Raw genomic sequence first — 17,277 nt, 5'->3', positions numbered from 1 at the left:
TATCTTTTATCTACCCCAGTGCTTAGAAAAGTGCCTCACACATAGTAAGCGCTCAGCAAATACCACGATTACTACTAAGGGGTTCAAAGGCATGTTTATTGTTGAAGGGGAGGGTGGCTTGCAATAGTCGTGAGGAAGTTCCCTCTCCCCTGCTCTGGGGTCCACTGTTACCTGTCTAAGGCTGTGGCTAGGCCATCCTGCAATGGGCCTTTTTTCTCATATTGTTATGGAGTTCCACAATTCGTGCTTTGTATTCTGCTCTGCTTTTCTTGTCCACTGAGGAAAACCGGGTCTCGCAAAGGAGTAGAGAAAGAGAGGAGACCAGAGTAGAGTTTATAGTTGGGACATTTTATTCTATTAAAAAAAATACATCACAATTTTAGATTTCCACTGTAACCAAGAAGATTCAGAGCTTAACTATGATCAACACAACATGAATTCATGTTGGATTGTGTCTTCCAACTGTGTTCTATCATCCTCTTCCAAGTTCGTAGTACAGTACTCTGCACACAGTAAATACTCAACAAATACTACTGATTGACTGCAGCAGTTTTGAGTGATAAAGGATCAAACTATGGTGATAGAATTTTTGGCAGCTTTTCGGTGGGAGTTTAGTCTGAAAGGGAGTAAGAACCGTATGCGATAGGGGAGTAATGCGAGATCACCGTGGAAGGTCTGTGGGATCATCTTCTTATCTGATTGTTCTAGTGGAGGCCTTGGAGACAGTCTCATATATATATATATATATATAACTCCATGTGGTCAGATGGCCTTGCTGAAGATAAGTTCTTATTTCAGGTCAAGTGGTAGGCATTATTGATGGTAGTGCCTGAGATTATGCAACCTGCCACTAAAATATTTAGTTGTGTGGGATTTTAGCCATCTTGTGTAACCTGTTCTCAATTCTGACCCACCAGAGTGACTGAGATTCCATCTTAAGGTTTTCTGCCAGTTGGGCTGGGTTTTTCCCTTGGTTCCAATCCCCATATGTAGGTGAACACGGTCAGTTTTCCCATAACTTGTGTTTTCACTCTCCGTTTTGGATAGAGCGTGGCTGGGGGAATGAGAATTTTTTTTTATGTAATGTAACGTATGACAAAAATGTCCAAAGAAATGGCATGTTTCCTTGTGAGTTTTCCTTGTCATGGGGTTCTTCAAGAATGTCACCCTCTGTTTTTGGAGCTGTAATAGAGCAGTATCATTCATTCAGTCATTCTTTCGATAGTGTTTATTGAGCACTTACTGTGTGCAGAGCGCTGTACTAAGCGCCTTGGAAAGTATGAAATAGCAATAAACAGACACATTCCCTGTCCACAATAAGCTTACAGTCTAGAGAGAACAGTCAAAAAGTTACCTAACGGTGCCGTTTTCCCTTTCTATAATTTAACATCTATCTACCCCACTAGACTGCAGACTGTGAGCCCACTCTTTTAGAGTGTGAGCCCACTGTTGGGTAGGGACTGTCTTTATATGTTGCCAACTTGTACTTCCCAAGCGCTTAGTACAGTGCTCTGCACACAGTAAGCGATCAATAAATACGATTGATGATGATGATGATGAGACCCCTTTGAGGGGAAGGATCATGTCTACCAACTCTGTTGTGCTGTATTGTACTGTCCCACACAGTAAGCATTCATTCATTCATTCAATCGTATTTATTGAGCGCTTACTGTGTGCAGAGCACTGTACTAAGCGCTTGGGAAGTACAAGTTGGCAACATATAGAGACGATCCCTACCCAACAACGGGCTCATAGTCTAGAAGGGGGAGAATAAATAATAAATATTGTTCAATAAATACTGTTGATGGATTGAATGTTGGAATTTTAATGACATTACATGAAGATGAAGCTTGAAATAGAGGATTTAATAAATGGGGAAATAGACATCCCTATTGACTAAACATTCTTTTCTTTTTATTTTTTGTGTTCTTCCCAACGGTAATGTACCGCATTTCTTACCGGTGTGTTTGTGGGTAATAAAGGACTGATAAAGAGTTGTGATCTTTCCTCTCCCTCTGGAGAATAGAGCTATAGAAGCTATCCTTTGGGGACATACTCATAGGGTAGGGGGAGGGAGGAGAGGGGAATCTGCTTCCTTCGATCCATCCCCTCCTTTTCCTTTCTGGGATCCCTGCCCAGGACATCCCCCGGTGCCCCAGGATGCCATTTAGGAGCCAGCCATGGGAGCTAGCGGCTTTTGCCTACGCTAGGTCGAGAGCGCATTGATGTGCCCAGTGGAGGCTGACTCACATCATCATCAATCGTATTTATTGAGCGCTTACTATGTGCAGAGCACTGTACTAAGCGCTTGGGAAGTACAAATTGGCAACATATAGAGACAGTCCCTACCCAACAGTGGGTTCACAGTCTAAAAGGGGGAGACAGAGAACAAAACCAAACATACTAACAAAATAAAATAAATAGGATAGATATGTACAAGTAAAATAAATAAATAAATAGAGTAGTTAATAGGTAGATAGAGTTCTGGGCTCTCCACAAATGTCAGTCTGGAGGGTTTTGACTCTGTGAATGGTTACGTTTGCTTTAAAAGAGAAACAGCCATTTATGATTGGCATGACAGTTTGACTGGGCGAGCTGCTGAGTGATCAGTGCCACAGACTGATCTGTCTGGAATCTTTTGCAATGAAATGTTTCAAGTATGTATTGTACAAAAGTTTGCTCCTTTTTAAGTATTTAGGCCTTGCAGAGGTTCCAGAAAGTTAACATCGCCCTAAGCTTAAAACGCTTTATCTTATTAATCAATCAATCAATGGTATTTATTGAGTGCTTACTACGTGCAGGGTACTGTACTAGACAGTTGGCAGAGTACAATACAGCAGAATTAAAAAACACATTCCCTTACTATTCATTGATTCCAAAATATACGGTTAGAATAGATTTTCATTGTAAACAGGTCAAATAACTGAGCTGTTACGTGATTCGGAAGGGTGATTTTGAGCAGCATGGCCTAGTGGAAAGAGCATGGGCCCAGGAGTCAGAAGGCCCTGGGTTCTAATCCTGGCCCTGCAGCTTGTCTACGGTGTGTCCTTGGGCGAGTCACTGAACGTCTCAGTGCCTCAGTTTCCTCATCTGTAAAATTGGGATTAATACTGTGAGCCCCATGTGGGACAGGGACTTTGTCCAACCTGATTAACTTGTATCTACCTCAGTGCTTAGTACAGTACTTGGCACATAGTAAGCACTTAACAAAGGCCGTAACAAAAATGCTCAGTTTTTCTAAAACAGAGCTTCTCATCTTTGCCCTCCCTGACCCAGAAACCCACAACCATAGTGCATCCTGAACTCTTTGCTGTTGTTCAGCGCTCACCTTCAGCCCCCTCCACAGCACACCTTCCCTTTGCCACCCGCTGCTACTGTCACCCCCATTTAATCTCCCATCCCTTCCCCTAACACCCTGCCCTGGATTTCAGGCTCCTAAATGAGAAAATTGTAAAACAGACTCTCTGGCAGAGGTTTTTATTTTAGGGACAGTGGGAGGAAGGATCACTGAGAAAATGAAACAAAGATGGTTGCCATACATGTGCCTCAGCAAAGAGAGGGCAGTGGGGATTCTGTGCGTGTGTGGTGGCCATTCGATGAAGGGTGTAGCGCAGATACCATCTTGAATGTCTCAGGAGATGGCCATCGTTTTCCATGTTTTTAAAATTAATGGTATTTAAGGACTTACTGTGTGCCAAGCGCTGTTCTGAGCATTGGGGTTAAGTGACCTAGGCTCACACTGTCTCCCCCCCACCCCCAACATCCCCACCACTTCAGAAAGGTGGGAGTCAGACTTTTGCAGAGCAGAGCAAAAAGCTTGGATTTGTGGTACAGCAAGGGCTTAAATGTAAATCCATATGGGAGTGTATTCATTCAGTCATATTTATTGAGTGCTTACTGTGTGCAGAGCACTGTACTAAGCGCTTGAGTGTATAGGTGCTCAAGTGGTCATTGGGAGGAGAAAAAGAATCAGAGCCTCCTGAAGGAGGTGGGATTTCAGAAGGGCTTTGAAGATGAGAGCAATCTCTCAGTAAATGTATGTAACTGGCGTTCTTTGAGGGACAAGGGGCTGAATGAGAAAGTAGTGCCAGGTACTGCAGGCATTAAACACGACAGTGGGGCTAGGACCTTGGGTGTCTCAGGTGAATTTCTTTATCAGTGGTGTCATCTTTGAATATGAAGTTCAGCCATATATAGTGCCATAGTAGTAATAGTAATTGTGGCATTTGTTAAGCGCTTACTATATGCTAGGCATTGTACTAAGTGCTGGGGTGGATACAAGCGAATTGGGTTGGGCAGAGTCCCTGTTCCACATGGGACCCACAGTCTCAATCCCCATTTTACAGATGAGGGAACTGAGGCCCAGAGAAATGAAGTGACTTGCTCAAGGCTACATAGCAGACAAGTGGTGGAGCTAGGATTAGATCACGTCTGTCCGACTTCCAAGCCCATGCTCTATCCACTGTGCCATGCTGCTTCTCTGTCATATTTATGTAGTGCTTACCATGTGCTGTGCACTGTACTAAGCGCTTGGAAGAATGCAGTGTAGCAACGTAACAGAGTTGGTAGACACGTTCCCTGCCCCCGAGTCAGCTCTTTCTGGAGGGCTGTCCCAAGTGGTCGTGAATCCATAAATATGCATGTGTGACACAAAAGTATTGCTAAGGTGATAGTTGGGAGGATCGGACCTGGCAGTACCAAAATTGAGGAAGGCTTCCTGGAAGAGGTAGGATTTCAAAACTGCTTTGATGATGGGGAGAGCTGTGGCCTGGTGGGTTTGAAGGGGAAGGAAGATCCAGAAAGGTGAAAGGATGCCAGCAAGGGGTTGGATGCAGGAGAGTCAAGAGCTAAGCATAGTGAGGGGAGGGGAGTTTGGGAGAAATGAAAAGTGTGAACTTAGACACTGGGAGAGAGAGCGAGACTGTTGGAATGCCTTAGGTCTGACTGTAAGGAATTTCTGCCTGGTGTGTATGGAAATGGGAAACCATTGGAGTGCTTGAGGAGTGGAAAGATGTGTGCAGAATAACATTTTAGAAGAGTAATCTGGGCAGCAGAGTGAAATGTTGTTTGTAGAGGGGAGAGGCTGGAGGCAGGGAGAGCAGTGAGGTGTAGTCTGTTCGATGAACATCTGGTCCAAGGTTGTGGTCATTCAGTTGGAAAGGATCTAGGAAATGTTGTCCAGGAAAAGCCAACAGGATTTTGCAAAAGATTGAATGTGTGAGTTGAAAAAGCAAGCAGTCAGGTTTAGTACAAGGTGGTGGGTGGGCCTCACAGACGGGGAGAAAATGGGGGTGTTGTCAGCTGTGAAGGGAAAACTCGATTGAGTGGTGGTTTGGGAGGGAAGGTCAAGAGTTCTGTTTTAAATTTACTGATCTTAATGTACTGATGGGACATCCCTGAAGGTAAAAGGAAATGTGAGAGATGAGTAGCCCTTTTCTGTTTCTTTCTGTTTCCAACATTTTTTTCTTCATTCCTTCCTTCCTGTCATTTCTTTCTTTTTCCTTTTTTTTCAACTTGTTATTTTATTACCCCTTTTCCCAGCCAGCAAAGTCCTTCCAGATAACCTCATGCATATCCCCTGTCCCCTTTCATTTTCCTGGTTTCACCCCCTTCCTGCTGGCATGTGAACAGAGGGCCTTAGCAGCAGTCAAGTCTCGTTGGATTCAGATTTTGCCAGCGTCACTTGGTCCTATGGGATCAGGGTCGCAGGATCTGTGTACTTACCCCAGTGTGTGAGAAGGGGAGACTGAAACAAAGGCAGAAAGGAGAAGAGGGGCTGAGGAACCCAAAGACAGTGAGAGAGAGAGATTTTCCCACTGGGAAAAATGTGGATAATTTGGGTTATGCAGAATTAAACGGAGAAATCATCTTTGTTACATATTTCTTTTAGGAATCATTCCGTATTGTACTGTATTGTTAAAAACAAAGTTCCATTTTCACACCGGAAACCAGATGCTGTGTTTTGAGGCTGTTCCTGACAGGAAATTTGCAAAAGCAGTATAAAAGTTAGTGAGAATTGCCTTGAGACTGAATATAATAAGAGCTTTACAAAACCCTTTAGCAAAGTGTTAACTTGCAAGAAGAATTGTGCTTGTAGTGCTTGTTTGCTGTTTATCACAGTTTTTGCTAACTGCATTTTTTTTTTTTTTTAGTGTTGAAGTTTGCATTAACAACTGTTGGCAAAACATTCCCTCCTAGCCACTGAAGTCTGCTTTTTGTTAAAAGGCAATTATGGCTTGCTGAAAAACATCTTTGTAAAAAGTTTGTTATTGGTTTTTCAACCCCTAACTTCTTTGAACTTTTCAGCAATTTTGCTGGAGGTTAGCACCTCTGAAAAATGGAAAGTGCTTCTGATGTACTTCCCAAGCTATTGTGGCTTTTTAGAAACCAAGTCTTTAGAAAAAAAAAAAAAAACCTTTACAAATGGGTCATATAATTGTTTTGGCCATGAAGTGTGATTATCAGGAATAATGTGCATGTGCTGTGAACCTAGTTAAAGACTAACCTTTTCCCTTCTACCTCTTATTTTCCGCTGCTGCTTCCCTCCTGGCGCATTTTGCTTCTTCCTGAACTGGACTATGTTTGCTTGCTGCTCAATTGCAATGCAAAAACAGCCTCATGGTGATAGCAAAGACTCATTTGGGCCATCAAGTAAGTAACTACATAATCGAAAGCATGTAGTTGTAGATTTAAAACAAGGTTGTGCTGTTGAACATCTAAGAACTCCATATTAATAATGTATTCTATGCAGTGCTTATTCCTCACAACATCCCTGTGCTTGTCAAAGAGTTGTTTTAGTTTTACATATTGAAGAATTGAAGCATAGGGCAACTAAAGTGACTTTCTCCATGACACACTTGTGTCTTCACTTATAGTGAATCCAGTCAGTGACAGGGAATGCGTCTATGGCATAGAGCACAGACCTGGGTGTCAGAAGGGCATGAGTTCTAATCCTGGCTCCAGTTCTTGTCTGCTGTGTGACTTGAGCAAGCCACTTCACCTCCCTGTGCCTCAGTTACCTCATCTATAAAATGGGGATTGAGACTGTGTGCCCCATGTGAGACAGGGACTGTGTCCAACCTGATTTGCTGTATCCACCCCAGTGGTTAGTACAGTGCCTGGGACATAGTAAGTGCTTAATGAATACCATTATTATTACTATTATTATTATTGTACTCTCCCAAGTGCATAATACAGTGCTCTGCATTCAGTAAGCACTCAGTAAATACCATTGATTGATTGATATTTTTATTTAACAAGTCATCTGTTGGGCAGGTGAATGTCCCTCATTCATGTTCTTCACCTGCTTATGCTAGCTTCCAAAGCATTTCCGGCCCTTTTTTTTTTTAATAGTATTTATTAATTGGTTAGTTTGTGCTAAGCACTATACTTAGTGCTTGGGTAGATAAAAGCTAATCAGCTTGGGCACAGTCCATGTTTCACATGGGGCTCACAGTCTTAATCCCCATTTTTACAGGACAGAGAATTGAGGTACAGAGAAGTTGGATGACTAACATAGGGTCACACAACAGACATATGGCAGAACTGGGATTAGAACCCAGGCCCGTGCTCTTCTACTAGGCTACGTTGCTTCTCGTGTTATCTCTCTCGAATTGTCCCTCTTATAGCAAACACTGAAGATATATTTGTGATTTGAATTCAGATGTTCTGACTCCTGTCTAAGGGTTTTTGCATGTGGTTGGAGGTCAGATAATTCAGTTGGGCAGGAATAGCAAATGTGTTGGTATGTGAATAATTTGTGTCCATTATACTGACTTACGGTAGCTGAGGAGGCTTTACGTTTTAAGCATGAACTGTAAACAGTTTTCCCCTTGTTAAGCAGTGTTGATCAGTGCTTGATTCTGATTTTCCTGGAAAGAACGAGGCAGACCCCCAAAACACAAAACCCTTACATATGTACATGTTTAAAAATCAGTAGCTTAGGAAATGGCCATCCTTAATCGATTTTCATGGGTGGATTCACATCAGCTGTGATCATCCATGCTCTTATCCTTCTCCTGTTCATACAGATCCACTCCTCGAGACTGTAAGCCCCAAATGGGACAAGGACTGTGTCCAACCTGATTTGCTTTTATCCACCCCAGTGCTTAGTACAGTGCTTGGCACATAGTAAGCGCTTAACAAATACCACACTTACTATTATTACTTGTTAATGTCCTTTTTGTAAAGACTCCAGTGAAAAGTGTCTGTTCTTAAGCAGCGTGGCTTAGTGGAAAGAGTGGCTTGGGAGTCAAAGCTTGGGAGTCAAAGGACATGGGTTCTAATCCCTGCTCCACCATTTGTCTGCTGTGTGACCTTAGGCAAGTCACTTAAATTTTCTGTGCGTGTTACCGCATCTATAAAATGGGGATTAAAGTATGAGCCCCACGTGGGAAAACCTGACTACCCTGTGTCTGTTCTAGCACTTAGAACAGTGCTTGGCACATAGTAAGCACTTAACAAATATCATCATTATTATTATTATTATTAATGTTCAAGAAATGTAACATTTTCATTGTCCTCTTAAATAACTGAAGAATTTTTTTAGAGTTTTTTGTATATATACATAAATAAGATGCTGCTTGCAAGATCTACATGCACATATACGCATCTCCTTTCTTTAGTTTTATAGTGATTAGGAATGTACAGTTTACCTTAACTGTTTTGGGGGTGATAGAGTTATGTGGCCTAATTATCACTGAAAGAAATTAAGAAGCCATTAGGAGAAGAAATGAAATCCAAGGTAAAGTTAAATAGCTAGATCCCAAAATCTTCATAGTATGTGGGCCATGCAGTTTCCATTTGGGGGGTTATTGCAGCAGGCTCTTCCCGAGATCAAAGTCTGGTGAGTTCACGCCAATTTTTAATCAGGCCATTTGGTGTGTCAATAGGATTAGGATAATAAGCAACTGTGGAGTTGAAAAAAATGGTCTTCTAGTTCCCTTGGGCAATCTCATTTTTCTCATGGCTTTTTGGTTCCTGCCAGTGTTGCATATGGCCTGTTGCTTCTACTTCTGCCTCAGGTGCTAAATGGTGAAGGACTATGCCATGGCAAAGCCTCTTCTCTCCACTCCATTCTTTTTTGGGGGGGGTGGGGGGGTGGGGGTGTACATGTATGTGTGTGTGTTTGTTTTGCTTATTATGTGTCAGGCACTGTAGTAGGGGCTAGAGTAGATACAAGCTAATTAGGTTGGACACAGGCCATGTCCCAGGTGGGGCTCACAGTCCTAATCCCGTTTCATAGATGAGATAACCGAGGCACAGAGAAGTCATGTGACTCACCCAAAGTCACACAGCAGACAAGTGGTGGAGCCAGGACTTCAGGGTCCCAGACCTGTGCTTTTTCCACTGTCATGCTGTTTCCCTTCTCCTTTCCAGATTCTTCCAGACACCAAACCTTCAAAGTTCCAGGGGTAGAGTACAAAGAAAAGGAAGGTACATAGAATATGAAATCTGGCAAGTCATCTCCCGTCATGATGCTTATTTCCCCTAACTGGCTGCCAGGAAGAGTGGCTGGTGAATTAGCTTTAAAGCTGTTTTTTCAAACTCCAAAACAGTGACTCTGTTTATTGAAATTGCCCTTGGGCTTCCATTATGAAAGATTTTTCCATCTGGGCAGGTGGTTTGTAGAATAGGGTTTTGTTTTTAAAGCATATAAATGCTTTTATCTTGATCAATCAGGCACACTCGAGCTAATAAAGAATATATGACTAGGTAAAATTTAGTTTATGGCTGATTTCTTTTCAGGATTTCCCACCCCCAAAGTCTGTGTTTGTTTTAAGTTTATGGAAACAGAAATTCCTTTTTTCTTCTTTGTATAACTTTCTTGCTATTTGTCTCAGTCTGTAACTGTCTTAAATGAATGTGATTTTTTTTCTCCTTTTCCCATTTTCCTACAATAGAGATCTTTGTTAAGAAGTTTGACATTAGCTAGTTGTAAAGGTTTCTTCACTGACTGACTAACAAAATAGATTTATTTATTAATGAGGCAGAAGAAAGTACATGAGTCTGGGAGTGAAAACATGTGGGTTCTAATTCCAGGCCTGACGTTATCCTCCTATGTAACCCTGGCAAAGACGATTAACCATCCTGTGCCTGTTTACTTATTTGTAAATTAGGATCATTTTTTCTCAACCTTATGGGGCTGCTGTGAGGATAAAATGAAAACATTGTTGAAAGAGGTTTTGTTAAAAAAAGGGGAATACAAAATCAAGTTGATATTGGGAAAGTATTGGTAATTTCTTCAAATTAAGCCTGTGTGGTCTTTGGAAGGTCAAGTGACTCAGATTAGCATAGTTTGGACACATCTTCAGGAGGATTAATTCTCTGGAAAAGACACTAATGCTAGGAAAAGCCCAGGGAAAACGTGGATGAGGCAGACTAGCAGCTAGATGCATAGAAGCCATAACAACAATAATGGAAGAAACGTTAGCAAGGTTATGGATTATGGCAGAAGATAGGATGTTCTGGAGAAATATATCCACAGAGTCACTATGAATTGGAAACTGCTCCACAACATTTGATATTAATAATTGGTCATTTAGAAAGACCTGAGATATTTCCATCATAAGGAACTTACAGCTTGAGAAATAGCAGCAAGATACGTTTCTTGCCTTCCCCTGCTCAACTTCTTAACAGTTACGGTACTTGCCAGTGTGCTAAATACTTTAAAAGAGCTATATTTTAGAGTTTCAAAGGGTTTTGCACAAGGATAAAAACTTGACCATAATAACAAACATTGAAGATAGTTTCCATGGCTCAGTATAATATTGAATAACTCTGTTCATTCTCCACCTTCCCATTCATTCATTCTTTTGCATAGATTCAAAGCACTAAAGAAATATTTGTTCCCTTTCACACTTTTGAATGAAAACCAGCAGAGGGCATGGGAGTACTGCGCTTAAAAGTGAATTTTGAACAAATTAAGTGGAGGTATTAGCAGAAATGAAAATGCACCCTATTAACAAATCAGTGATTAAAATGTAGTTGAGGTATCAAAAAGAAGGGACCAAAACAGGAGGAAAGGATTATTCTTTAAAAATAAAATTTGAATAAAAATGAGCAGAATATTTGGGTGAACCTCTACAAACCTAGGAAAAATTAAATGCAAATTCATTTTCATTTGTTTACAAGGGAAAAATTACTATTTTTCCAAAGTACTTTTTCCATTGTTCATCAAATTAAATTGGAATATCATTAGTCATCATATTCTTATTTCCATGAAAAGGTGCTTCTGTTAAGGAGCTTGCTCTTTTTCTGCATAGCCAAGGTGTCCACAATTCAGTGACAAATTGCAAATGTAGAAATTGCATACGGGCGATTGTACAGGTGCTTTAATGTTGGGCCACAGAATGTGAATGTTTCCTGGATGTATAGTACTGTCCCATGCACTTAAAGTGCTCTGCACCATAGTAAGCACTCAGTAAATGATATCTAATCATACATAATATTTATATTATAAAATATATCACTGTATGATATAGCATGTATTTATTGAGCACTTACTGTGTGAGCTGTGTTGAGGTTGCTGAACAGGTTCAACTCAACTGGCCAAACAGTTCACCTGAAGAAATGTGACCAGACAAGATATTATTCCAAGTCATTTCGCTTGAGGAAGTAAGAGCAGAAGACTGTAGCCACAGGGGCCGTTTAAACTGTAACCATGTTTCATGGTATCGATCAGAATGCTGTTTATAGCTAAGTGACTATTTAGTTTTAACCCTTCTCCTCCTCTTCTTCCCAAGCTGGGGTAACAAACAGTGATGAATCTCAGCTTCTGACGCCTGCAAAGATGAATCAGCGCCAGGCAAAAGAAGCCTATCTCACGCCAACCAAAGACTCACTTCAGCCCTCCCTCAGTCCGGGAAGTTTTCACAGCCAGGGTGAGAAGCTCTGGTTATTAAATGTTGGAATGTTTTTGTTTTTGATATATTCTGTTGGCATTGACGTAGCATAACTGCTTCTCCTTCCACTCACTTTCCCAGTTATTCCACTGTTGGCAACGTAAAGGGTATTTCACTCTCCCAAGTGGTCTGTACACAGTAAGTGCTCAATAAATATGGTTGATTGATTATATTATTTGTAATATATTTTGCACAACCAGAGTCATTTAAATGGAAGGTTGGAATCTGTGAATTTATGGTATTTGTTAAACACTCGCTGTGTTTATAATAATAATAATGATGATGGCATTTATTAAGCACTTAGTATGTGCAAAGCACTGAACTAAGTGCTCGGGTAGGTACAAGCTCATCAGGTTGGACACAGTCCTTGTCCCACTTGGAGTTCACAGTCTTAATCCCTATTTTACAGATGAAGTAATGGAGGCACAGAGAAGTGAAGTGACTTGTCAAAGGTCACACAGCAGAGTAATGATAGAGCTGGGATTAGAACCCAGGTCCTCTGACTCCTTCCGTTAGGCCATGCAGCGTGGCTCAGTGGAAGGAGCACGCTTTGGAGGCAAAGGTCATGGGTTCAAATCGTGGCTCCACCAGTTGTCAGCGGTGTGACTTTGGGCAAGTCACTACACTTCTCTGTGCCTCAGTTACCTCATCTTTGAAATGGGGATTAAGACTGTGAGCCCCCTGTGGGACAACCGGATCACCTTGTAACCTCCCCAGTGCTTAGAACACTGCTTTGCACATAGTAAGCGCTTAATAAATGCCATTATTATTATTATTATTCCTCACTTGGCTAAATAAGATTGCAAACCTTTTGACCAGATTTAAGAGCATGGGGGAAAGGGAAGGTATCAAAGATGTCAGTCAATCTGTGGTTGAGCACTTGCTGTATACAGAGCTCTTGGGAAATAATAATGGAATTGGGAGAAGTGATCGCTGCCCACAAGGAGCCTCCAGTCTACAGGGGGAGTTTACAGCCTAGGGGATGATGGAGGCTGAGAGTACAGCTCCAAAGGCTGGAAAAATAATGACCCCAGGGAATTCATACTTGTGCAGAAATTTAAGTCTGCCAACTGTTTAGCCAGGATTGTAAAGCTGGTGTGTAGAAGTTTCTGGTCCGAGCCAAAATTTGCCCGGAGTTTTAATCCTCTTAAGGTTTTGCTAATTCTAACCATCACATGCTTATACCTTAAGTAATTATCAACTACCGGTTACATATTTTGAAATTACAGTTGTCAGTAGTACTTGAATCAACTATAGATTACATAGTGATGGATTGTCCATTGTGTAGATAATCAAGCCCTGTTCTCTCCTTTCCGTTTTATAGCTCATTATCATCACAAAGGTACGTGGGTAGTAGATGTAAAAATAAGCGATAGAGTTAATTTTATTCCTTTTTAGTTCTGGTGTGAAACTAGATGGAAGAAAATGTTGAAATGGTCAGTTAATATGAGAATGGAGATTTTCTACACACCTGTTTAGCTATGTTCTCCCTTTTCTCAAGAGATAGTCTGACCACTTGAAATTAGACTTTTCTAAAAATGCTTTTCAGACTAGAATGGTTTTTACTAAAAAACAAAAGCTAGAGATTTCATAATGGTGGAGCACTTGCAGCGCCCCCATATCGTAAAGATCGACCAGAATATATTTAATGCAGTAAGTTATTCCGCATCCTAGAATAAAATAATAGATGCTTTTGTAATGGATCCTTTTCTTGCCCCAACTAGTATGTTGTTTAGGTAAAATTCATAGTAACTCTGATATTTCATAGGTGCTTACAATGTACCAAGCAATTTACAAAGCCCTGGGCTTGATACAGTATAAGCAGAATAGACACAGCCCTTGCCCACATGAAGCTCACAATCTAAATGGGAGGGAGAACAGGCTTTAATCCCCATTTGGCTGATGTGGTAACTGAGGCACAGAAAAGCCAAGTGATTTGCAGAGTTGCACAGCCAGCAAGTGGGAGAGTGAGGATTAGAACCAAGATCCTCTGACTCCCGTGTGTGTGTGTGTGTGTGTGATCTCAAAAATTAAGTTCCTATGTAGACTATTTGAAGTAAGAGTCATACAACCATTTAATGTTAAGGCATGCCTGGGTTGCAAGCATTCAGTCAATCAATGGTATTTATTGAGCACTTCCTGTTGTAACAGCACTATACTAAGTGCTTGGAGAGTACATTTTAATAAGACTGGTAGTAGAAATAGTGTTCATTAAGGTTAAGGACTAATTGTGTGCAGAGGGCTCACAGTGTGGGAGACATAATAATAATAATGATGGCATTTATTAAGCGCTTACTATGTGCAAAGTACTGTTCTAAACGTCGGAGAGTTTACAAGGTGATCAGGTCGCATGGGGGGCTCACAGTCTTAATCCCCATTTTACAGATGAGGTAACTGAGGCACAGAGAAGTTAAGTGACTTGCCCAAAGTCACACAGCTGACAACTGGCGGAGCTGATATTAGAACCCATGACCTCTGACTCCAAAACCCATGCTCTTTCCACTGAGCCACACTGCTTCTCATCATGGAGACATGGAGACATGACCCTGCCCTCAAAGTGCTTACAGTCTATCACTCAGTCGTATTTATTGAGCACTTACTGGGTGCAGAGCACTGAACCTAAGAGCTTGGGAGAGTACAATGTAACGGTTTAACAGAGTTGATAGACACATTTCCTGCATACAACAAGCTTATAGCCTAGAGGGGGAAATAGTTACTAATATAAATAAATAAAGGATATGTACATACGTGGGTGGGGAAGATGGCTGGCGGTGAAAAAGGGAGCAAATCAGGGTGATGCAGAAGGGAGAGAAGAGGAAATGAGGACTTAGGGAAGGCCTCTTGGTGGAGATGTGCCTTCAAATAGGCTTTGAAGGAGGGAAGAGTAATTTTCTGTCGGGCATGAAAAGGGAGGGCGTTCCAAGCAAGAGGCAGGCTGTAGGCGAGACCTTGGCAGTGAGATAGGGGAGGTTGAGGTACAGTGAGTAGGTTGGCATTAGAGGAGTGAAGTGTGTGGGCTAGGGGATTGTAATAGTGGAGCAGTTAGGTGAAGTAGGAGGGGGCTAGGTGGTCGGGTGCTTTAAAGCAAGTGGTGAGGAGTTTCCATTTGATGTGGAGCTTCTTGAGCAGTGGGGAAAAATGGGCTGAACAGTTCTGTAGAAAAATGATCCGGGCAGCAGGTTGAAGTATGGACTGTAGTGGGGAGAGACAGGTGGCTGGGAGGTCAGCAAATGCTTCCTTGCTTAATCCAAGGGCTTGGACTGAGGTGATGGCAGTTTGGATGGAGGAGAAAGGGTGGATTTTAGTGATCTTGTGAAGATTGAACCAACAGGATTTAGTGATAGATTGAATAAGTAGGTTGAATGAGAGAGAGGAGTCGAGGATAATGCCAAGGTTATGGGCTTGAGAGACAGGAAGGATGGTGGTGCTGTCTACATTGATGGGAAAATTACAGGGGCAGGGTTTGGGTGGGAAGATAAGGAGTTCTATTTTAGACATTTTAAGTTTGAGGTGATGGTTGGACATGAAATTAGAGATGTTTTGAAGGAAGGATGAAATGTGAGACTGCAGAGAGGGAGAGAGATGAGGGCTAGAGATGTAGATTTGGGACTCATCCACATAGAGGTGGTATTTGAGAAGCCTTGGGAGCAAATGAGTTTCCCAAGTGAGTGGGTGTAGATGGAGAATAGAAGGGGACCCAGAACTGAACTTTGAGGGACTCCCACAGTTAGGGTGGGAGGCAGAGAAGGAGCCCAGGAAAGAGATTGAGAATTCATTCATTCATTCAGTTGCATTGACTAAGTGCTCATTTTGAGCAGAGCATTGTACTAAGCACTTGGGAGAGTACAATGTAGCAATAAGCACTCACATTCCCCCACAATGAGGGGGAGACAGACATTAATATAAATAAATTAAAGATATGTACATAAGTGCTGTGGGGCTGGGAGGGGAGATGAATAAAGGGAGCAAGTCAGGGTGACGCAGAAGGGAGTGAGAGAAGAGGAAAGGAGGGCTTGGTCAGTGAAGGCCTCCTGAAGGAAATGTGGCTTTGTAAGGAGGGGAGATTATTTGTCTGTCGGATTTGAGGAGGGAGAAGGTTCCAGGCCAGAGGCAGGACGTGGGCAAGATGTCAGCAGCGAGATAGATGAGATCGAGGAACAGCGAGAAGGTTAGTATTAGAGGAGCGAAGGGTGTGGAAGAGAACCAAGAGAGAACAGAGTTGGTGAAGCTGAGGTTGGATAATGTTTTCAGGTGAAGAGGGCAGTCGACAGGGTCAAAGGCAGGTGAGAGGTCTAGTCTAGTGGAGGAGACATGTTAAATGCTGATAGGGGAAGTGGGAGCTTGTGTGATATGTGTATCTGCCCTTTCCTCTCCATCCAAACCGCTACCCTGCTCGTTCAAGCTCTCATCCTATCCCGTCTGGACTACTGTATCAGACTCCTCTCCGATCTCCCATCCTCGTGTCTCTCCCCACTTCAATCCATACTTCACGCCGCTGCTCGTATTGTCTTTGTCCAGAAATGCTCTGAACATGTTACTCCCCTCCTCAAAAATCTCCAGTGGCTACCAATCAATCTGCACATCAGGCAGAAACTCCTCACCCTGGGCTTCAAGGCTGTCCATCACCTCGCCCCCTCCTACCTCACCTCCCTTCTCTCCTTCTACAGCCCAGCCCGCACCCTCCGCTCCTCTGCCACTAATCTCCTTACCATGCCTCGTTCTCACCTGTCCCACCGTCAATCCCGGCCCACATCCTCCCCCTGGCCCGGAATGCCCTCCCTCCCAACATCCGCCTAGCTAGCTCTCTTCCTCGCTTCAAGGCCCTACTGAGAGCTCACCTCCTCCAGGAGGCCTTCCCAGACTGAGCCCCCTCCTTCCTCTCCCCCTCGTCCCCCTTTCCATCCCCCTGTCTTACCTCCTTCCCTTCCCCACAGCACCTGTATATATGTATATATGTTTGTACATATTTATTACTCTATTTATTTTACTTGTACAAATCTATTCTATTTATTTTATTTTGTTAATATGTTTGGTTTTGTTCTCTGTCTCCCCCTTCTAGACTGTGAGCCCACTGTTGGGTAGGGACTGTCTCTATATGTTGCCAGCTTGTACTTCCCAAGCGCTTAGTACAGTTCTCTGCACACAGTAAGCGCTCAATACGATTGATTGATTGATGTGTATAAGTGCTATGGTGTAGAGGATGAGGTGAATATCGAAGTGCCTAGGGGGTTCAAATCTAAGTTGGTAGGTGATGCGGAAGGGAGGGCAGATCGGATGGGGAAATGAGGGATCATTCAGGGAAGATCTCTTGGAGGAGTTGTGATTTCAGTGGGGCTTTGAAGATGGGGAGAGTGGTAGTGGGTTAGATATGAAG

At 42.5% G+C, this 17,277-nt stretch overlaps 1 protein-coding gene across 4 annotated transcripts in view; it reads left to right on the top strand.

Moving 5' to 3' along the window:
- OSBPL8 (oxysterol binding protein like 8) overlaps positions 1-17,277 on the top strand; it is a 234,558-nt gene that overhangs the window by 119,869 nt on the left and 97,412 nt on the right. For 2 of the 4 annotated variants that reach the window (XM_038756014.1, XM_038756015.1), the window contains exons 4-6: positions 6,615-6,651; positions 11,745-11,882; positions 13,228-13,245. In XM_038756014.1, the coding sequence (XP_038611942.1) occupies positions 6,615-6,651; positions 11,745-11,882; positions 13,228-13,245 (193 nt within the window). Of the gene's footprint in view, positions 1-6,614; positions 6,652-11,744; positions 11,883-13,227; positions 13,246-17,277 lie in introns of those variants that run through there. The other 2 variants (XM_038756016.1, XM_038756017.1) reach the window with 2 other exon arrangements.

This window comes from Tachyglossus aculeatus, chromosome 14, assembly GCF_015852505.1.
Source record: "Tachyglossus aculeatus isolate mTacAcu1 chromosome 14, mTacAcu1.pri, whole genome shotgun sequence".
Lineage (NCBI taxonomy): Eukaryota > Metazoa > Chordata > Mammalia > Monotremata > Tachyglossidae > Tachyglossus > Tachyglossus aculeatus.
This window is presented reverse-complemented; position numbering and strand designations above follow the sequence as displayed.